At 42.8% G+C, this 23308-nt stretch overlaps 1 protein-coding gene across 1 annotated transcript in view; it reads left to right on the top strand.

Moving 5' to 3' along the window:
* Positions 1-23308, top strand: part of LOC126981715 (CD63 antigen-like) — a 118534-nt gene that overhangs the window by 82174 nt on the left and 13052 nt on the right. Inside the window, exons 2-3 of the mRNA XM_050833152.1 lie at positions 5287-5472; positions 21198-21371. Of these exons, the coding sequence (XP_050689109.1) occupies positions 5287-5472; positions 21198-21371 (360 nt within the window). The remainder of the gene's footprint in view (positions 1-5286; positions 5473-21197; positions 21372-23308) is intronic.

Raw genomic sequence — 23308 nt, 5'->3', positions numbered from 1 at the left:
TCCCTCCTTCCCTTCCTCCCTTCCTTCCTTCATTCATTCATTCATTTCTTTTTCTTTCTTCCCTTCTTCCTTCCTGTCTTCCTTCCTTCCTTCCTCTTTTTTTCTTCTTTCCTTCCCAACTTCCCTTGTTTGTTTTCTTCCTTCTTTACCATTTATTTTTGCCTCTCTCTTTCCTTTCTTATTTCCTATCGCTTCACTCTTATTTATTTTTCGTTTCATTTTCTTTCTCCTTTCTTCTCTGCTTTCTTCTCCATTCTTTTCATAATTTTCTTCTCCTTCCTTTCTTCTATGTTTGCTCTTTTGTTTTTCTTCTCTTCACTTTCTTTGTATTTTCTCTCCTTCCTTCCTTCCAACTTTTCTTTTCTTCGTTAATTCCCTCTTTTATTTTCCTGTTTATTTTCTTCCCTTTCCTTCTTTCTTTCCATTTTTCTTCCTTCACGCCTTCCTATCCTTGTTTTCCTTTCTTCCTTCCTTCTTTTCCTCCTTGCTTCACCTTGACCTTTTCTCCTCTTTCCCCTCCTTAATTCCTTCATTCCTTCCATAATTCCCTCCTATTCCTTCTACACTTTCTTCTTGTTTCCTCCTGTACCTTTCTTCCGTTCTTTTACAATCTCTTCCATCTTCCTTCTTTAATTCTTTCTTTTTTCCTTTTCTCATTCCCCTCCTTCATCCCTTCCTTGATTCCTTCTTTTTTCCTATTTCTTCTTCCCCTTGTTTCCTCCCTTGTCTTCCTTTCCTTCTTTCTTTCCCTTCTTGCTTTTATCATCTCGTTTTACTTATTCTCCTTCCTTCTTTCAATTCCTTCCCTTTTTTTTCCCTTTCCCTTCATACCTCAGTCTCTCTCTTGTCTCTCCTCCTTTCTTACGTTCCCTCTCTCCCTTTTATTATCCCTTTTTACCTCTTCCCCTTCCTGCTTCTCTCCTTCCTTCCTTCTTTAATTTCTTCCTCCATTCCTTCATTTCTTTTGCCATAATCGAGTTGGCGGACTTAATTAAGTTTTGCTGAGAGGCGAGAATGAGAGAGAGAGAGAGAGAGAGCAGTTAGTGGGGTGATGTATGTGGTAGTGGTTAGGCAGAGAGAGAGAGAGAGAGAGAGAGAGGTGGTAATAGCTGTAGTGAACTCTGTTAGTGTGTGTGTGTGTGGCGGTGCAATTGAATTAGTGTGTCTGCAGAAGAACTTAGACACACACACACACACACACACACACACACACACACACACACACACTCAAGTATACATGAACACCTTTACTCTCCCTTACTTTCCCTCTCACATTAATTCATTTCCTCCCTTCCTTCTTTCTTATTTTCTTCCTTCTCTTCTTCCTTTCCCTCCCTTTCTCACAAAGCTTTTCTCTTCTATACCTTCCAAACCTCCATTCCTCTTTCTTTTTTTTCTCCCTTTCACTTTTCTTCCATATGTCTTTTCATTTCTTTCCTCTCCTTCCCTTTCTCCTTTTTTTCCTTTCTTCCTCCCTTTTGCTTTTCTTCATTTTCTCACTCTAATTTTCCTTCTCTCTTTTCCACTTTCCTTTCTTCCGAGGAAAACTGATCGAATGCTTTAAAATACTTAATGGTTTTATGAATGTGGTCAAATCAAAATTGTTTATAATCGATGACACTTTGCCAACAAGAAATAATGGCACAAAATTTAAATGTAGACAAGTTAATTCAGACTGGATTTTTTTCTTCACCAACGTTGTAGTGCGAGAGTGGAATAAGCTCCCGCCTTCAGTGGTCCAGTGCAACACGACTCATTAAAAAACAAGCTCGACCGACACTTCCTTCTATTAATACTTGCTAAAGTAGAAATGCAAAGTTTTGAAGCTATCTGATTGATGTAGAATCACCACCTAGTCTGTTTAAACACAAACCACCTAGTCTGGACCATAGGATCTGTATAGTCTGAATTTCTATGTAAATCTATGTAAATCCTTACCTCCTCTTCTTTCTACTCTCCTCCTTTCTTCTTTCTCTTGCTCTTTTCCCTCCCTCCCTCCCTCATTTTTTCCTTTCTTTATTTATGTCCTTCCCTTTTTCTCCCTCTCACTTTTCTTCCTTCCTTTTCTCTTTCTCGCTACCCTCTCTCTCTCTCTCTCTCTCTCTCTCTCTCTCTCTCTCTCTCTCTCTCTCTATCTCTCTCTCTCTCTCTCTCTCTCTCTCTCCCTCCCCCCCTTTGAGGTGTGGCACAGTGCCCCCTTGGGAGAGTCGAGGCCAGGGTGCCAACACAATTCTCCCTTGGCTCTCACCTCTCACCCTGCCTCTTACTCTTCCTCCTCTTACTCCTGCTATTCCTCTTACTCCCCTTTGTTCCTCCTCTTTCTCTGTTTTTGTTGTTGTTGTTGCTTTTGTTTTTTGTTTCCTTGTTTTTTGGGGTTGTTCTTCTTTTTCTTCCTCTTATTCTTCCTCTTTCTCCTTTGTTCTTCTTGTTTATCTTCTCTTGATGTGTTTTGTTTTTTTACGTTTCTTTTTCCTATCTTCTTATAGTTCCTTTTCTTCTTTTTTTCTTCTTCTTTTTCTTCTTCTTCTTTCTCCTCCTCCTTCTTCTATCATCTTTTTTTCCTTCTTTTTTTCTTCTTCTTCCTCTTCTTCTTCCTTCTCCTCCTCCTATTATTCTTACTCCTCTTTGTTCCTTTTGCGTCTTCTTTTTGTTGATGTTCTTGTCTTCTCTCTTTGCTTCCCCTCGTTTCTTCATTTTTCCTCTTCTTTTTCTTTTACTGTTTTTCTTACTCCTCTTTGTTCCGCTTCTTTCTCTTCTTTTTGTTCATGTTTTTTATTCTTCCTTGCTTCTTCATTTTCCTCCTTACTTCTCCCCCTAATCTTCTTTCTTATTCCTCTTTGTTCCTCTTCTTTTTGTTCTTGTTCTTATTGTTTCTCTTTCTTTTTCTGGTATTTTGACGCGTTAATTACTTCATTTTCTTTTTTTCTCACCTCATTTTCTTCTTCCTCCTCCTTCTCCTCCTCTTCCTCCTACTCTTCCATCTCTTTCTCGTTTTCCTCAATTAAAGAAAATAATCGTGGGCGTGTGTATGCAGAGAGAGAGAGAGAGAGAGAGAGAGAGAGAGAGAGAGAGAGAGAGAGAGAACGAAATGGGTGAAGTGTGAACGCCTTATTGTCACCCTGATTAGAGTCTCGGTGGAGGAGGAGGAAGCGCAGAAGGAGGAGGAGGAGGAGGAGGAGGAGGAGGTATTCAGAGACGGAAGGAAGGATGAATCACAATATTTCCACAACCATGACCCCAATATTTTACCCTCCTCCTCCTCCTGCTCCTCCTTCTCCTCCTCCTCCTCTGTCTTTTCCTTTTCTCTTTGCAGCTACAGGAAATTAATACAAAGGACTCTTATAGTAATGAAGAAGGAGGAGGAGGAAGAAGGAGGAGGAGAAGTCATTACACGAAAGAAAATATTTTTGTTTATCAATAACCTAAGGAGTCAAGAGGAGGTCAGTCAGTCAATAGGCCTACACAAGGTAACTCCTGTAAACCTAACACCTCCCAACATCACTATTCATGAATATATCTAACAAATTCTTGAAGGTTTCTGTCGTATTGGCACTCGCATCATGATTGCCAAGACTGTTCTACTCACCCACAATGTATCTATCGTGTTGGCGCCTCCGTGCCAGGATGGTTAGCACGCCTAGGAGGAATTCGAGGCTCTGGGTTTTATTCCCGGCCTGGGCAGTCGGCGCGCAGATCATCCAGCTGTTCATCCTTACTTTCGGCTTGTCGACAAATGGGTACCTGGGGAAACCCGGGTAAGGAAAACTGTGGCAACACTGTAACAGGGATGTCCCACTGGCCCTGTGTCCCGAAGTGATGGATTATTACCTGTCACAGACTCAAGGGACAATGGGACGGAGATGAGCACTGATGCCACGTGCAGCTTTAACATATACCTCCAACCTTATATTTACCTTACATGACTGCCGAGGCTGTTCCATTCATCCATAACTATTTACCTTACATGACTGCCGAGGCTGTTCCATTCATCCATTACTACTTACCTTACATGACTGCCAAGGCTGTTCCATTCATCCATTACTACTTACCTTACATGACTGCCAAGGCTGTTCCATTCATCCATTACTACTTACCTTACATGACTGCCAAGGCTGTTCCATTCATCCATTACTACTTACCTTACATGACTGCCGAGGCTGTTCCATTCATCCATTACTACTTACCTTACATGACTGCCAAGGCTGTTCCATTCATCCATTACTACTTACCTTACATGACTGCCAAGGCTGTTCCATTCATCCATTACTACTTACCTTACATGACTGCCAAGGCTGTTCCATTCATCCATTACTACTTACCTTACATGACTGCCGAGGCTGTTCCATTCATCCATTACTACTTACCTTGCATGACTGCCGAGGCTGTTCCATTCATCCATTACTACTTACCTTACATGACTGCCGAGGCTGTTCCATTCATCCATTACTACTTACCTTACATGACTGCCGAGGCTGTTCCATTCATCCATTACTACTTACCTTACATGACTGCCAAGGCTGTTCCATTCATCCATTACTACTTACCTTACATGACTGCCGAGGCTGTTCCATTCATCCATTACTACTTACCTTGCATGACTGCCGAGGCTGTTCCATTCATCCATTACTACTTACCTTACATGACTGCCGAGGCTGTTCCATTCATCCATTACTACTTACCTTACATGACTGCCGAGGCTGTTCCATTCATCCATTACGAGCACGCAAACGTCACACAAAGAAATGTAGGATGTTGAGAAAGACCTTTGTCCTGCACTCGGCCGACAACGGATGACAATGATGATGATTAGTTTTTTGCAGTTGGCACGACAGCTCATCGTCATCCTTCTTACCTTCTCCGGGTGAGCGGGTCTGCAGTCATCGTGGTTTGAGCGTGATTTAGAGCTTTCTGAAGGGACTGGGGGCTTGTGTTTTAGAGTTTTCCAGTTCACCAGGTAGTTAATCATCCTTATTTTCTTCCTCAGGTGAGCGGGTCGGCGGTCATCGTGGTTTGAGCGTGATTTAGAGCTTTCTGAAGGGACTGGGGCTTGTGTTTTAGAGTTTTTCAGTCCATCAGGTAGTTAGTCATCCTCATTTTCCTCCTCAGGTGAGCGGTCGGCGGCCATCGTGGTTTGAGCTTGGTTTAGAGGTTTTGCAGGCGTTGGAGGTGTTTTAAAGGTTTCTGCAGGTGGTAGGCGTAGTTTAGAACTTTTGTAGGTGCTGGAGCTTGTGTTTTAGAGCTTTCTCGAGTTCACCAGGTCGTTAACGGTCCCCCTTTTGTCCCCAGGTGAGCGGGTCGGCGGTGATCGTGGTCGGCGCTGTCATCGAGGCCAAGTACGGCTCCTACCTCAACTTCATGCGCTCGTACCTGTCGGCGCCCACGCTGCTCATAGGCGTGGGCGTCCTGGTCTTCAGCGTCGGCTTCTTCGGCTGCTGCGGCGCCATCAAGGAGAATCACTGCATGGTGGTCACGGTAAGCGGGCAGGTCAAAGGTCACAGAGAGGTCAAAAGCTAGATTTGGTTAGGTGAAATGTAAAGTGGGAAGGTCATTGAGGGTTTTAAAAAGGTATTATGCCAGGGTGGTCACGGTAAGCGGGCAGGTCAAAGGTCAGAGAGAGGTCAAAAGATAGATTTGGTCAGGTAAAATATAAAGTGGGAAGCTAATTGAGGGTTTTAAAAAGATATTATGCCATGGTGGTCACAGAGCGGGATATACATAGGTCAAGGGTCAAATGTTTGCGCCAGTAAAGGTCATGCAGAGGCTCAGAGGTTAGATTAAGTTAGGTCAGGTTACAGCAGGTCAGGTTGAGAGAATAATTGCATTTTGATCACAGGTGAGATAATTTTAGACACTCAGAGGTCAGAGGTCCTTCGGAGAGGTCAAATAAAGGTCAAGAAGAGGTCACATGGAAGGTTAGGTTAGGTTAGGTTAAGATAGTAGAATCAGAATAATAAGAATGAAAGATAAAAGGAGGAGGAGGAAGAAGAGGATAAAGAGGAGGAGGAGGAAAAGGAGGAGGAGGAGGAAGGTAAGAAAAGAGGAAAATGACAAAGAATGACGAATGGAAAAGAGGAGGAGGCAGTTTAAGAGAGAGAGAGAGAGAGAGAGAGAGAGAGAGAGAGAGAGAGAGAGAGACTATGAGGTGAGTTTCTTGGTAATTACAGGTAAGTTATGAGGTGCGTCTGTTCCCAGGTGTGAGGGATGAGGCAGGTAAGGAGGAGGAGCAAGAGGAGGAGAAGGAGGAAAAGGAAGAAAAGAATTTGAGAAAGAGAGCAAGGTGATGGTAAAGTGAGGAAAGGAAATGAAAGAAAATAGGAGGAAGTGGAGGAAAAAGAGGATAATGAAGAAGGAGGAGGAGGAGGAGGAGGAGGAGAAGAAGAAAAAGATACAGAGAAGGAGAGGAGGAGGAAATAATTTGAAAAGAGGGCAAAGCGATGGGAAAATGAGGAAAGGAAAGGAAAGGAAGTAAGAGGAAGTGGAGGAAGAAGAAGAAAATGAAGGAGGAAAAGAAGAAAAAAATAGGAGATAAGAAGAGGAATAAGGAGAGGAGGAGGAGGAGAAGATTTTGAGAGAGAGAGGAAGGTGATGGAAAAATGAGGAATGGATATGAAAGAAAGGAGGAGGAAGTGGAGGAAGAAGAGGATTATGAAGGAGGAGGAGGAAGAGAAGAAGAAGAAAAAGATACAGAGAAGGAGAGGAGGAGAAGGAGGAGGAAATAATTTGAGAAAGAGGGCAAAGCGATGGGAAAATGAGGAAAGGAAAGGAAAGGAAGTAAGAGGAAGTGGAGGAAGAAGAAGAAAATGAAGGAGAAGAAGAAAAATATAGAGGAATGAAGATGAGGAATAAGGAGAGGAGGAGGAGGAGGAGAAGATTTTGAGAGAGAGAGGAAGGTGATGGAAAAATGAGGAATGGATATGAAAGACAGGAGGAGGAAGTGGAGGAAGAAGAGGATAATGAAGAAGGAGGAGGAGGAAGAGAAGAAGAAGAAAAAGATACAGAGAAGGAGAGGAGGAGAAGGAGGAGGAAATAATTTGAGAAAGGGCAAAGCGATGGGAAAATGAAGAAAGGAAAGGAAAGGAAGTAAGAGGAAGTGGAGGAAGAAGAAGAAAATGAAGAAGAAAAATATAAAAGAGTGAAGAAGAGGAATAAGGAGAGGAGGAGGAGGAGGAGAATTTGAGAACGAGAGCAAGGTGATAGAAAAATTAAGAGAGGAAATGAAAGGAAACAAGAGGAAGTGGAGGGAAAGGAAAGAAAATGGAGGAGGCGGGAAACAAGAAAAGATGTAGAGAAGAAGAGGAGGAGGAGAGGAAGAAGAAAAGGAGGAGGAAAAAAATGAAAGAGGCCAAGGTGATGGGAAAATGAGGAAAGGAGGAAGTGGAGGAAAAAGAAAAATGGAGGATAAAGAGAAGGAGAGGAAGAGGAAAAAGAGGAGGAGGAGGAGGGAAATAATTTGATAACGAGAGCAAGGTGATGGAAAAAAATAATGAGGAAAGGAACTGAAAGGAAATAGGAAGTAGAGGAATAAGAAGAAAATTAAGGAGGAGGAGGAGGAGGAGAAGAAGAAAAATATGTAAAGAAGGAGAGGAGGAGGAGGAGGAGGAGGAGGAGAGGCATCAGTGAATTGAGAAAAGGGAGGAGGAAAGGGAAGGTAGAAAGCTTGGTATGGAGAATAAAGATGAGAGAGAGAGAGAGAGAGAGAGAGAGAGAGAGAGAGAGAGAGAGAGAGCGCAGAAGCAGTCCATTGAAATCCAGCCATGCAAGTAAAGAGAAAGAAAGAAAAGGAAAAAAAAAAGAAATAAAAAAAAACTATCAGAAAACACTCTGTTGATGTGTACCTGTGCAGCTCCTAATTAAAGGTGTGTCATCAGGTGATCAGAGAGAGAGAGAGAGAGAGAGAGAGAGAGAGAGAGAGAGAGGAGTGGAATTGGACAGACGGACAAAGCGAAACAGATATAGGCTACACAGACAGACAGAGGCACAGTGACATGCGTACATAAATAGTGTAGTCGGAACGCGCCCGGAGCTCAGAAGAATCACACTCGCCCACTCGTTCACTCGCTTGCAGTACGAGTGTTCCAGCTTGACTCGACACATCTCAGTTATCCGGCACATTAGATAATTAGGGTTTGATAATGCAGAGAAGTCAAGTACAAGAAACGTGCCGCCGTATCCTACTAACTAATTAACAGTGTGACTTACTATGGGAGTCCGATATGGCCTTGCCGCTCCCCTTTTACTGAATGCCGAAGACGGAAAATCGTTTGTTCTGTGCAGGCGTCGTCTAAACTCCCTCTGACCCACCGTTGCCAGATAATCGTATTTAGAGCCGCGTATTTACCGGTTTCTGTCCTATTACTGTTGTCGAGAAGCACCAGTAATTAACCATTTAAACGATAAGCATATATGAAGGCAGTTATGTGGGTGATGAAAACAGTTTTTGGGTCGGAAATCGGAAAACATAAGAGGCAGAGTACGACAATCTGGCAACGTTGCTCTGACCCTCAGCTTGGGGCGCGGCCACTGTCACCAGGTTGTCGTGCTCAGAAGTCAGAACACTGCATTAAAATTATATCAGTTTCCGGCCCCAAAACTCATATCCACGCCAGTAACGATATCCAATTAAAGTTAGGGATTAAACTATGTAGATTTTTTTTTATGTACTTTTGTGTCAGTAACCGAAAAATATGCATAGGCGGGTATTACAAGACACTGCCATATCACATCACTTATTTCCAGAGGTCAAAGTGGGGATCAATCGGGTTCTAATGAGTGTTTCTTTGGGTTCATGGTACAGAAGAAGGGTCAGACTACCACCAGGGTCATAAAACTACCCCTGGAAATGCCCACAACTCCTACGAAAGCCTTGTCAAATATGTGTTCTTGGGCGGTGAAATTTCTCATAATACGACCCTATTAGATGGGTCGGTATATTATAAGACACTTTCCCTTCTCACATCAGCTATTTCTAAAGGTCGAAGAGGGGGTCACTCTGGTTCTAATGAGTGTTTCTTCAGGTTCATGGTACAGAAGAAGGGTCAAACTACCACCAGGGTCATAAAACTACTACTGGAAATGCCCACTACTCCTACGAAAGCCTTGTCAAATAGGTGTTATTAGACCACGAAATGTCTTATAATACGACCCCATGATGGTTAGGTTAGGTTAGGTAAGGTTAGGTTAGGTTAGGTTAGGTTAGGTTAGGTTAGGTTAGGTTAGGTTAGGTTAGGTTAGGTTAGGTTAGGTTAGGTTAGGTTAGGTAAGGTTAGGTTAGGTTAGGTTAGGTAAGGTTAGGTTAGGTTAGGTTAGGTTAGGTTAGGTTAGGTTAGGTTAGGTTAGGTTAGGTAAGGTTAGGTTAGGTTAGGTTAGGTTAGGTTATGTGAGGTGAGGTGAGGTGAGGTGAGGTGGGGTGGGGTGGGGTTGGGTTGGGTTGGGAGATTATGCTAAGTTATGTTATGTTAGGTTAGCTTAGGTTAGGTTAGGTTAGTGCATAGTACGTAACGTTGGGTCGCCCTGCACCTGACCCCCCCTTACCACCGCCTGTCCTTATCACCCCCACGCTGAGTCCACACATCCTTACCATAAACATCGGCCCGGCCACCATCACTTCCCTCTGGCTCCATCTTCACTACTCGAGGACTGTACCACACATCATAGGCTCGACAACACATACATACAGACACTGACGTACCGACAAACAGATAAATAGATACAGACACACTAACGCACATTCATTCAGACAGACAACACACACGGACACACTAACATAAACAGACAGATAGATGGCCGAATAAAAGTGTAGGAAAGGAAAGGAAAAGGGAAAAGTAACAAGAGGAAAAGAGATTAAGTGAGAGGAAGAGAGGAAAAAGGATGCAGAGGATGAAAGGGAAGAAAGGAAAGAAATGAGGAAGAGAGAGAAGAAAAAGATTCCGGGCAGGAGGAAAGAAGAGATGTAAGGTGAGAAGGAGAGAGAAGAGTGAGAGGAAAAAGATGAGAGAGAGAGAGAGAGAGAGAGAGAGAGAGAGAGAGAGAGAAGCTTAAAAAATCTTTATCCTCTTTCTTTTTTATCCTCGACAGAGAGAGAGAGAGAGAGAGAGAGAGAGAGAGAAGCTGTTTAGTCTGATGAGAGAAAATCCAATGAGATGAAATGGAGCTAGCTTACAATTTTTATTCTCTCTCTCTCTCTCTCTCTCTCTCTCTCTCTCTTTAAGCCAAGTTGATCTTATTAATACTCTTCATTCTTCCTAATTTTTGTACGATATAGTTAAGTTAATCAGGGAGGAGGAGGAGGAGGAGCAGGAGGAGGAGGAGGAGGAGGAGGAGGATAGCATTTTTGGGGTTAAGAAGGAGAGAAGGCTGGTAAGAAAGATGAGAGAGAGAGAGAGAGAGAGAGAATTACATTGTACTAAGAGAATGGAAATTATTTTAAAAGGCAAGAAAAATTATTGCTCATCATTTTTATTATTATTACTATTTGACTTTCCTCTCTTCCCTCTCTTTCTTCTCCTCTTCTCTCTCCCTTCCCCTTACCTTTCCTCTTTTTTCCTTATTCTCCTCCTTCCTTCCTTGCTCTCTTTCTTTCTCCTCTTCATTTTTCTCCTTTTTCCCTCGCTTCCCCTTTTACTCTATCCTTTCTCTTTTCTTTCATCTCCCTTTCTCTTCTTTTTCTTCTTCTTCCTCTTTTTTCATTCACTTTTATCTCTTGCTTTCCTTCTTCTTTCCTCTCCTTCCCCTCTTCCTCTTCTCTTTTTCTCTTCCTTTTCCTGTCTTTCTTCCTTCCCCTCCTTTCACTCTCCCCTTATCTTCCTCCTCCTCCTCCTCCTCTTCTATCATTCTCTCTCACAATCACACAAACAATATAAACAAACAAACAAGCACCCATCAACAATTAACCAAGCAAAAAAAGAAAGAAAAAGGGAAGTAAATGAAACAAAAGAACTAATTAAGAAAGAAGGCAGAAAGAAGTCTTGAACAGGTAAGGAGTCGGAACCAAATACCTGTTTAGTGCCAAATTGCATCATTACCTCTGATTGAGAACTGATGAGAGAGAGAGAGAGAGAGAGAGAGAGAGAGAGAGAGAGAGAGAGAGAGAGAGAGAGAGAGAGAGAGAGAGAGAGAGAGAGAGAGAGAGAGAGAGAGAGAGAGAGAGAGAGAGAGAGAGAGAGAGAGAGAGAGGAGAGAGAGAGAGAGAGAGAGAGAGAGAGAGAGAGAGAGAGAGAGAGAGAGAGAGAGAGAGAGAGAGAGAGAGAGAGAGAGAGAGAGAGAGAGAGAGAGAGAGAGAGAGAGAGAGAGAGAGAGAGAGAGAGAGAGAGAGAGAGAGAGAGAGAGAGAGAGAGAGAGAGAGAGAGAGAGAGAGAGAGAGAGAGAGAGAGAGAGAGAGAGAGAGAGAGAGAGAGAGAGAGAGAGAGAGAGAGAGAGAGAGAGAGAGAGAGAGAGAGAGAGAGACTTACCTTAAGTGCGGCTGTGTCTGCCCTGTGAGGAACAACCGGGAGTACAGCGTTGCCACGTTTTTAACCCCAAGTTGGTTCTCTCTCTCTCTCTCTCTCTCTCTCTTGGCGGTAATGTATTTTTTTCTTACTTATGACAGTTTATTTTAACGTACATTCCTTCACGATATAATCTAAATATAATTGTGAAACAACTTACACATCCCAAAACGAAAGGGAAACTCAATAATGAGTACAGCATTTTTTAGCAACACTAAAATATGTATGCCACGTTTCTTTATATGCTTATAAATATCTTATCCGTAATAAGTTAACTGTTCTTTCATACGTTATAATACTAAGAGTAAATGTGTATGCATATTTGCTGATCATATTTACCATGGTTTTACTTATATTAGAACATTTCTACATCGATGGCTAGGAGACGTGCGGCACGCTGTACAAGGGGATCCCCTACACTGAAACCCCCCCACAACCGCACGTTTAGTTGAGCCTGACTATAGGTAGATTATATTATTATTATTAGTATTTATTATTATTATTATTATTATTATTATTATTATTATTATTATTATTATTATTATTATTATTATTATTGTTACTCAGATTCATAAATTGGCAATAAGGAACAATAGAAAAAATAGAGACCCAAACAGAGTCCCTTCAGTGAGCAAACATAGATGGGAAGAATAATTGACAGTAAAGTTAGGGGAAGAAAAAAAAAATAGGGGAGGACGTGGTCGAAAACAATGCCTAATGAGTAAACAGGTGGGCGTTGCAATTTACATTAATCCTTTCAGTGTCATCAAGTGAAACAATCTCATCTGGAAGTACATTTTAATCATATTGGGGATAAACGAACGGGAAAATCGGCTAATTCCACACAAAAATAGTCGAAGAGCAGCTCACTGACTTGTGGCGTATACGGCGAAGAGGCTAGGTTGGTATTATAAGACAATTTCACTTCTCTCATCAAGTATTTCTATAGGTCAAAGATGGGGTCAATCGGGGTCTAATGCGTGGTTCTTTAGGTTTCACGGTACAGAAGAAGGGTCAGACTACCACCAGGGTCATAAAACTACTTCTGATACCCCAGACTCATAGGACAGCCTTGTCAAATAGGTGAACTTTGGCGACGAAATGTTTTAAAATATGACCCTATGTATTCTCAGACACTCCCGCCTCTCACATCAACTATTTCAAAAGGCCAAAAAGGACATCAATTGCGTTCTCATGAAGTATTTGCTTAGGTTCTTGGTACGGAGGAAGGGTCAAACTCTAACTAGGGTCATTAAACTACCCATGGAAATGCCCCAAACTCCTACGAAACCCGTGTCAAATATGTGAGCTTGGGTGCAGGAATGTTTAAGAATATGGCCGTACGGTCGTATCACAAGACATTTCGCCGCCAAAGAACACATATTTGACGAGGCTTTCGTAGGAGTTGTGGGCATTTCCAGGAGTAGTTTTATGACCCTGGTGGTAGTGTGACCCTTCTTCTGTACCGTGAACCTCAAGAAACACTCATTAGAATCCGACTGACCTTCTCTTTGACCTTTAGAAATAGCTGATGTGAGAAGCAAAAGTGTCTTATAATACCGACCACTAGTGACACTGAGCCGGGAACGCGTCGTGGAGAGTGTGCTTATTAGTATCCTGAACAACGGTCTCAAAGGACCAACCACTCGACGATGACAGAGTGGCATGTTGAGGTCGGGTAGTAGAGGCTGTTTTTTTATTTTATTTATTTACAGCGAAAAGGAGATAGAGAGAGAGAGAGAGAGAGAGAGAGAGAGAGAGAGAGAGAGAGAGAGAGAGAGAGAGAGAGAGAGAGAGAGAGAGAGAGAGAGAGAATTTGATGAAGTGGAAGGAGAAAATGTTTGATTTCACCCCAATTTGCTGTTTTATTTGCACAAGGGCACAAAAAAAAGGAAACAACAATAAGAAAAAAAAAGCCCGCGACTCACTGCTCGAAGTTAAGAGAACGATTTAAGAGTTTGAGAGGAGATGGAGCTGCCGTACATTTCCTTAACAGGCTAACCTTCTGGGAAATTAAAGAAGCAGTTTTCCTAATGTGATTCCCAAAGGTCAGCTTGGAATCTAAAGGGGCTATTACACTGAGCAAATTTTCCGTGGATCATCAGACAAACCACGATTTCTGCTAGCGTGGTTTTCATTTGTTTCGTGTTATTGCTGCTGCTGATGATGGTGAGTAATACCGTCGTCCTTCAGTGAAATCTACCGTAGCTTTGGAAGATCGTGGACACGTCAGAAAACCACGGAAATATGAGAACCACGCCAGCGGAAATCGTGGTTTGACTGAAGATCCACGGAAAATTTGCCCAGTGTACTACTAATAGCCCCTTAATGCTCCTCCAACTAGTTTTGAAGAGTTACCGGAGGGGATTGCTTGGTCGTCAATTAAGGTATCAGGACATGGAGGATCGGCGGTACTTGAGCGACTACAAACAATTCTGGTAGGCTTGACAGGATTTAATTTCATCCTCCATCGCTGACACTAAGGAAATATAAAATCAAGATCCGCGTTCAGTTCAGGAGACAGGTAGGTAAGTAGAGAGGTAGATACGTATGTAGGTAGACGGGTAGGGAGGAAGGGTAGTATACAGGCAGGCAGGTATGTAGGTAGGTAGACAGGTGGGTAGGCAGGCGGGCAGGTAAGGTGGTAGGTAAGCAGGTGGTGATTAAGAAAATTATGTGAGAGAATTTAATTGGCGAGAAAAATAATGATGAAGAGAGAGAGAGAGAGAGTAGGGGGAGGTAAGGTAGGCAGATAAACAAGTGCTGATTAGGTAAAAACAAAGAATTTAATTGGAAATAATAAAAAAATGTTATAATGAGAGAGAGAGAGAGAGAGACTTTAGGCATGTCTTTTTTTTATAGGACGAATTAGACAATTTGGAACAGTGGAGATTAATGAGTTGGAGGAGAGAGAGAGAGGGAGAGGGAGGGAGGGAAAGGGAGAGTGAATTTAATGAAGTGGAAGGAAAAAAATGTTTGATTTCACCCCAATTTGTTGTTTTATTTGTCATTTTACCACCACCACCACCACTACTACCACTACTACCACTACTACTACTACTACTACTACTACCACTACTACTACTACTACTACTACTACTACTACTACTACTACTACTACTACTACTACTACTATGATTTGACGTATCCTATTTTCCCCTAATTCATCCCTTTTCTTTTTTCTATCATCATCATATTCCAACATTTACGAAGTCAGCAGAGATGATGATGATGATGATGATGATGATGATGATGATGATGATGCTCTCCTCTCCTTTCCTCTTCTCTCCTCCTCTCCTTTCCTTTCCTCTCCTTTCCTTTCCTCTCCTCTCCTCTCCTCTCCTCTCCTCTCCTCTCCTCTCCTCCTTTCTCTTTTTCTTTCCTCTCCTCTCCTCTCCTCTCTTCTCCTCTCCCTCTCATCCTCTCCTCCTCTTCCTTCTCCTCCCCTTCTTTTCACCCTCATCACCACTTCACCACCGCAGCGTCCATCACTACAGCTCTCAGTGGTGATGGTCATAAGCCTATTGTCTTTTTAATCCTGGGGAGCTAATGGTGGAAATAATGGGTTTTGTTTCCCCTATTTCTCTCCCTTCTTTCTTGTCATCAACATTATATCATCACAAGAATTCTACTTTTTTTTCTTTTTCTTTTCCTTTTTTTTCTTCTTTTTTTTTGTGGTGCTATATTAATAAACCTCTCCTTATTTTTTTTCCCTTCCTATAGATTATGATTTTTTTTCCATTCATTCTTTTTCCTCTTCTTTTCCCGGCACTTTTTTTTATCCTTTCCCCTTATTTTTTTCTTTTATTTTTCCCTCTTGCAGTCATGAGATTGTTTATTTTCACCTTCACTTATTTTCAATCCCCTTTTTCGTTAACATTTATAAACCTTTCCTCTTTAGTTTTGTCCTTCTCTCCTCTCCCTTTCTATTTTATCACAACAAGAACTCTTTTATTTATTTCTTTTTCTTTTCTTTTTTGTGATGGTATATTAATAAACCTCTCCTTAGTTTTTTTTCCTTCCTATAGATTATGATTTTTTCCCAATTCATTTTTTCCTCTTCTTTTCCTGGCACCTTCAGTTTTTTTTTCCCTCTCTTGCATTCATGAGGTTGTTTATTTTCCCCTTCAGTTTTTTTATTCCTCTTTTTCGTTGACATTTATAAACCTTTCCTCTTTAGTTTTGTTCTCCTCTCCTCTCCCTTGCGTTCATAAACTTTTTCCCCTCCTCGCTTTTTTTTCCCTCCTTCCCTTCATCCTTCCTTCTCATTTCCATTTCACCACCACAACACCACTGCACTTGTTGGTGATATTGGAGTTGATAAATGTTTCTCTTGTTTGTTTGTTTGTTTTTTCATCACTTCTCCCCTTAAAATTAATGGAGTTGGTGGTATTGATAACAACTGTCCTTCTCTGCTTTCTCAATACCACTATACAACTGCCTCTCTCTCATCATCACCACACTACCCTTTCAAAATTAGTGGAGTTACTGGTGGTGCTTACGACTGTCCTTCTCTTCCTTCTCCTTCTCCTCACGACCTTCTGTATCTCTCCCCAATTTTCCTTATCTTCTTTTATCTCCCTTCCCGGTTTTCATTTTCTTTTCTCCTCTCTCCCTAGTTTCCTTTCTTCTCACCCCCCAGTTTTCCTTTTCGTTTCTCCCTCTCCCTCCCCAAGTTTTCATTTTCTTTTCTCCTCTCTCCCTAGTTTCCTTTCTTCTCACTCCCCAGTTTTCCTTTTCGTTCCTCCCTCTCCCTCCCCAAGTTTTCATTTTCTTTTCTCTCTCCCTTGTTTCCTTTCTTCTCACTCCCCAGTTTTCCTTTTCGTTCCTCCCTCTCCCTCCCCAAGTTTTCATTTTCTTTTCTCTCCCTTGTTTCCTTTCTTCTCACTCCCCAGTTTTCCTTTTCGTTTCTCCCTCTCCCTCCCCAAGTTTTCATTTTCTTTTCTCCTCTCTCCCTAGTTTCCTTTCTTCTCACTCCCCAGTTTTCCTTTTCATTTCTCCCTCTCCCTCACTCAGTCTTCCTTATTTTAAAACAGATGGAGTTGATGGTGTTGATAACTAGCGCCCCCTTCTCCCCTCACCCCCCCTTTTTTTTTAACACTGAAGGAGTCAGCTCATGGGTGATAAAAAAGGAAGACAGTATCCCACGCTATCAAACGGAAGATATTTATATACCTAAGTTTTGATGGACCCTTTTCTTTTCTTTTCTTTTTTACAGTAAAGGAAGCAACGCAAGGACAACAAAAAAAGTGTAGAAAAAAAAGTCCGCTAATCGCTGCTCCTATAAAAGATAAAAGTAAAGAGTAGCCAAAAGAGAGGTCAATTTCGGGTGGTTTAAAGGAAGAGTATAGAAGCAGAGTAGTAATTTGTTCTTGTCTTAGGTAAATCATATCTTTAGTCTGACGGTGTGAGTTTTAAGGTCATATTTTTAAACATTTCGGTGTCCAAGTTCACATATTCAACAAGGCTTTCATAAGAGTGTGGGTCATTTCCTTGGGTAGTTGTATGGCCCTGGTGGTAGTTTGACCCTTCTTTTGTACCATGTATCAAAACACCTCTTCACCCGAAATTGACCTCTCTATCGGCCACTCTTTACTATCATCATTTTTTAGGAGCAGCGTTGAGCAGGCTTTTTTTCTACACTTTTTTCATGCCCTTGAGCTGCTTCCTTTCCTGTAAAAAAAATGTACCTTGAAAAAATACTCATTAGACTTCGATTAATCTCTTTTTGGGGCCTTTTTGGAAATACTTGATGTTGGGAGCGGAAGCGTCTGATGATATCCACCTTATTCACATCAAAAATAGGTCATGTCGGTGTGATAACCTCTGTCCACGAAGGGAAAAAAATGCCTAATATCGTACTATGTTCCTGCTCCTTCCTGCAAATACTACTTTTCGAACATTTTTATCTCCCACTCCACACCCCTGCTACTGTGTTCCTGCTCCTTCCTGCAAATACTACTTTTTGAACATTTTTATCTCCCATTCCACACCCCTGCTGCTGTGTTCCTGCTCCTTCCTGCAAATACTACTTTTTGAACATTTTTATCTCCCATTCCACACCCCTGCTACTGTGTTCCTGCTCCTTCCTGCAAATACTACTTTTTGAACATTTTAAACTCCCACTCCACACCCCTGCTACTATGTTCCTGCCCCTTCCTGCAAATACTACTTTTTGAACATTTTAAACTCCCACTCCACACCCCTGCTACTATGTTCCTGCTCCTTCCTGCAAATACTACTTTTTGAACATTTTAAACTCCCACTCCACACCCCTGCTACTATGTTCCTGCTCCTTCCTGCAAATACTACTTTTTGAAAATTGGTAGAGTTAGCGGTAGTGATTTCCCCCATTCGCTCTGCCATCACCACCAATTTTCATCACCAGTCACCACCACCACCACCACCACATCTATATCTGTCTATCATCTCGCCTCTCCCCTCCCAGTTCTCGGTGTTGCTGTGGTGAGCTGTCTCTCACTCAACATTTCTTTTTCTTTATCTTTTCCTCAACAGTTATCTTTACCTTTTCTCTCTCTCTCTCTCTCTCTCTCTCTCTCTCTCTCTCTCTCTCTCTCTCTCTCTCTCTCTCTCTCTCTCTCTCTCCAGTTTTCCTTATCTTTTTTCTCTCCTTCAACCGTTCTCTTTCTTTATTTTCTCTCCCTCAACAGTTCTCTCTACCCTTTCTCTCTCCCTCCCCAGTTCTCGGTACTCAGTTTTCTTCTCGCCTCTCCCTCCCAGTAGCTTTCTTCATCTTCTCGTCTCTCCATCATCTTTTTTATTCAGGTTCTCCCCGTCAACAGTTTTCCTTATCCTCTCTTCCCTCTCTCAACAGTTCTCTTTACTTTCTCTTCTCCCCCGCTACAGTTCTTGGTACCCAGCTTTTTTCTCGTTTCTCCTTCCCAGTAGTTCGCTTTATCCTCTCCTCCCTCCCTCAACAGTTCTCTTTACTTTCTCTTTTCCCCCGCTACAGTTCTTGGTACCCAGCTTTTTCTCGTTTCTCCTTCCCAGTAGTTCTCTTTATCCTCTCTTCCCTCTCTCAACAGTTCTCTTTACTTTCTTTTCTCCCCCGCAACAGTTCTTGGTACCCAGCTTTTTCTCGTTTCTCCTTCCCAGTAGTTCTCCTTATCCTCTCTTCCCTCCCTCAACAATTCTCTTTACTTTCTCTTTCCCTCATCAGTTCTTGGTACCCAGTTTTCTTTTCGTCCCTCCTTCCCAGTAGTTCTCTTTATCCTCTTTTCTCTCCCTCAACAGTTCTCTTTATCCTCTCTTCTCCCCCTCAACAGCTATCTATCCTCACTTCTCTCCCTCAACAGTTCTCTTTACTTTCTCTTCCCCTCATCAGTTCTTGGTACCCAGTTTTCTTTTCGTCTCTCCTTCCCAGTAGTTCTCTTTATCCTCTTTTCTCTCCCTCAACAGTTCTCTTTATCCTCTCTTCTCTCCTTCAACAGTTCTCTATCCTCTCTTCTCCCCCTCAACAGTTCTTGGTACCCAGCTTTTTTCTCGTTTCTCCTTCCCAGTAGTTCTCTTTATCGTCTCTTCTCTCCCTCAACAGTTTTCGGTACCCAGCCTTCTTTATCCTCTCGTCTTTCCCACCCAACAGTTCTCTTTACCTCCCCGTCTTATCTTCAACTGTCATCTTTACTTTCTCATCTTTCCCTCAGCAGTTTTATTAAGTTTCTCTCCGCCAACAGTTTTCTTTATCTTTTCGTTTCCTTTTTTCAGCTGCATCTTTTCTTCTCTCTCTTCCAATAGTTTTTATCTTCTCGTTTTCCCTTCCATAGTTTTTATATGTACTTTTTTTTATTTAGCTTATCTTCCCTTCAGCAGTCCTCTCTACCTTTTTTTTCTTTCTCCCTTCTAGTTTTGTTATCGGTCCTCCCTTCTAATATAGTTCTCTGTGTACTATAATGACCGAGTGTGTGATCGTAATGAAGTTGCCGTACAGACGAATTGATTCTTGATATTTTTGGTCTCGGAGAAAAATGGTATCTTAGTGAAAATAATGGCAGCCCTCTTTCTCTCCCCAAACGCCTGGGTTAGTATCTTTTCTTCTCCCACCTGCCTCCAGTTTTCCCTATCTTCTCCCTCTCTCCCCAGTTCTCGGTGCTGCTGGTGGTGGTGATTTTCGTGGTGGGCGTGGCATCATTACACCACCACCACCACCACCACAAACAACAACACTATTATCATCTCTCTTTTCATCTCTTCTCCGTCCCTTCTTCAGTTCACGGTTCTGCTGGTGGTGGTGATGTTTGTGATGTAGGTGGTGGTGGGCGTGGGGTCATTACATCACCACTCACCACCACAAACACCAACACTATCTTCATCTCTCTTATCATCTCTTCTCCGTCCCTCCCCCAGCTCTCGGTTCTGCTGGTGGTGGTGATGTTTGTGATGTAGGTGGTGGTGGGCGTGGGGTCATTACATCACCACTCACCACCACAAACACCAACACTATCTTCATCTCTCTTATCATCTCTTCTCCGTCCCTTCCCCAGTTCACGGTTCTGGTGGTGGTGGTGATATTTGTGATGTTGGTGGTGGTGGGCGTGGGGCCATTACATCACCACTCACCACCACCGCCACAAACATCACTCTTATCTTCATCTCTTCTTCGTCCCTTCTCCAGTTCTCGGTTCTGCTGGTGGTGGTGATGTTTGTGATGTAGGTGGTGGTGGGCGTGGGGTCGTACATCACCACTCACCACCACCACAAACATCAACACTCTTATCTTCATCTCTTATCATCTCTTCTCCGTCCCTCCCCCAGTTCTCGGTTCTGCTGGTGGTGGTGATATTTGTGATGTAGGTGGTGGTGGGCGTGGGGTCGTACATCCCCACTCACCACCACCACCACAAACAACACTATCTTCATCTCTTATCATCTCTTCTCCGTCCCTTTCCCAGTTCTCGGTTCTGCTGGTGGTGGTGATGTTTGTGATGTAGGTGGTGGTGGGCGTGGCATCGCACATCACCACCACCTCCACCACTCTCTCCCTCTGTCTGTATCATCTCGTCCCTCCCCCTCCCTAGTTTTCCTTATCTTCTTCCTCCCTCTCCAGTTCTCGGTGCTGCTGGTGGTGGTGATACATCCCCACCACCACCACCACAAACAACACTATCTTCATCTCTTATCATCTCTTCTCCGTCCCTTTCCCAGTTCTCGGTTCTGCTGGTGGTGGTGATGTTTGTGATGTAGGTGGTGGTGGGCGTGGCATCGTACATCCCCACTCACCACCACCACCACAAACAACATCACTATCTTCATCTCTCTTTTCATCTCTTCTTCGTCCCTTCCCCAGTTCTCGGTTCTGCTGGTGGTGGTGATGTTTGTGATGTAGGTGGTGGTGGGCGTGGCATCGCACAACACCACCACCTCCACCACTCTCTCCCTCTGTCTGTATCATCTCGTCCCTCCCCCTCCCTAGTTTTCCTTATCTTCCTCCCTCTCCAGTTCTCGGTGCTGCTGGTGGTGGTGATATTTGTGATGTAGGTGGTGGGTGTAGCGTCGTACACACCAAAGCCTTATTTCTGTATAATGATATCTAGGCAAGTTTGAGGAGGGTGAGTGATCGATAACTCCATCTGCCTCCATTAAGGGTTGGTTTGATATTTTTAGAAAGCAGGCAGGCATGTACATCACCACTCACCACCATCAACAACAACAACACTCTATTTTAAACTCTCTGTCATCTCTTTTCCTTCCCCCCAGTTCTCGGTGCTGCTGGTGGTCATCTTCGTGGTGCAGGTCGGGGTGGGTGTGACGTCGTACATCATGCGCTCCGAGGTTGAGGACTTCCTTCGCTACAACATGTTCAAGTCCATGACCACCTACAACAAGACCAACCAGGGCATGTACCGCACCTGGAACGTCATTCAGCACGACGTGAGTGGTTCTTTTTTTGTATATATAGTACAGGAAGCAGCTCAAGGGCAAACAGATATAACGATAAAATGAGAGCCCGCTACAAAGACACACAAAAGAGCCCGAGTGAGTGTGTTAGGTTGCTATTAGATTTGTTTATGGGCTTCAGTAACGTGTGTGTGTGTGTGTGTTTCGTGCCCTTGTTCGTGTTATGTTGACATGCGTTTAATGTTTGGCAATGGTGTTGTTCATCTGTGCACTTTTTATCTCCATCTGTAATGCCGACATCGAGCGCTTTTTATTTATTCAGCTGTATGTTTTTGTCTATTTCCGTGTGTGTTGTGAGGAATATCGGAAGTGTGTGTGTGTGTGTGTGTGTGTGTGTGTGTGTGTGTGTGTGTGTGTGTGTGTGCATATATATAAAGGGGAGGGGTTGGTTTCTGTCCCTTCCTCTTTCCGCTTGTCTCCTTTTCCGTTCTTTTCATTTTTTTCCCGATAGTCTGTTGTGTTTCTTCTGTCCCTTTCCCTTTCTTTATTTCTCTCCCTCTTTCTTTTCGTTCCCTCTTTCCTCTCCGTTCTTTTCTTTCTTTTTTCTCAGCTGGTTAGGTTGGACTCTCCCTTCCTCTTTCTTTCCTCTTCCTCTTTCCTTCCGTTCTCTCTTTCCTTTCCGCTCTTTACGTTCTTTCTTTTCTGTTAGTCTGTTACTTCGTCCTTTCTCTCCTTTCGTTCACTCTTTTATTTCTGTTCTTTTCATTTTTTTTTTGTCAATCGGTTGGGTTGGTCTCTGTACCTTTCTCTTCCTTTCCTCCTCTTCCATTTCCATTCGTTCCCTTTTCCCTTTACATTTTTTCATTGTTTTTTTTATGCCAATCTGTCTGCTGAGTTGATTTCTGCCCCTTCTTGCTTCTTTTCTTTCGCCCTTTCTTTCCTTTCTATTCGGTTTTATCATTCTGTAAGTTTGTCTGTTAGTATGTATGCTTGTGTGTGTGTGTGTGTGTGTGTGTGTGTGTGTGTGTGTGTGTGTGTGTGTGTGTGTGTGTAATTTACCTAATTGTGACATACGGGAAAAGAGCTATTCGCTGGCGCTGTCCCGTCTCCATATCCACTCTTATCCAATTTTTCCTTAAAATCATGAATGTTTCTTGCACAAACTACCTCCTCCTCCAGTCTATTCCATAGCTCAATGCTTCTGTTTGGGAAGCTAAACTTTTTCACATCTCTCCTACACGTGGTCGTCCTCAACTTCTTTCCATGCCCTCTCGTTTCTCTCTCGCTCCACACACACAGGTCCTCTCTGTCCAAATGCTCCACCCCGCTCGCACCTGAGGAGGTCTGATCACTGCTGCATACTCCATCCTTGGCCTTATCATTGTAACTATTATTTTCTTCATCATCTCCTCATTCAAGTACACAAATGCCGTCCTTATGCTCCTCAGCAAATTCAGAGTTTGTCCCGTTATCCTGTTGATGTGTTTGTCCGGTGACATGTTCTCTGAGACAGTCACTCCCAAATCTTTTTCTTCCACTCTGCATATTATCTCACTTCCCATCTTATAATCATATTCACATCTTCTTCCACTCCTACCAAACTCCATTTTTTTTTTACATTTCCCAAGGTTGAACTCCATCTGCCATGTACCACTCCACTCCCATATTATATCCAGGTCCTTCTGCAATGCCTCACAGTCCTTCACATTATTCACTCAATAGCTGGTCACTCCGTCCACCATATCATTTGTATAAACAGCAAACATTATTGGTGCCAACACCGAACCTTGTGTGTGTGTGTGTGTGTGTGTGTGTGTGTGTGTGTGTGTGTGTGTGCAAGTATGAGTATGTGTCTGTCCCTGCCTCTATTTGTTTGTCTTGTTTTTTTGTTTTATAATTGTTTGTTAGACGTAATTGTGTGTTTGTTGTTTGCTTTACGGACTTCATCTTTTTATTCGTAATTGCAGGGT

Source organism: Eriocheir sinensis, chromosome 49, assembly GCF_024679095.1.
Source record: "Eriocheir sinensis breed Jianghai 21 chromosome 49, ASM2467909v1, whole genome shotgun sequence".
NCBI classification, from domain to species: Eukaryota; Metazoa; Arthropoda; class Malacostraca; order Decapoda; family Varunidae; genus Eriocheir; species Eriocheir sinensis.
The sequence above is the reverse complement of the archived record's forward strand: the minus strand, read 5'-3'. Positions and strand labels throughout refer to the sequence as shown.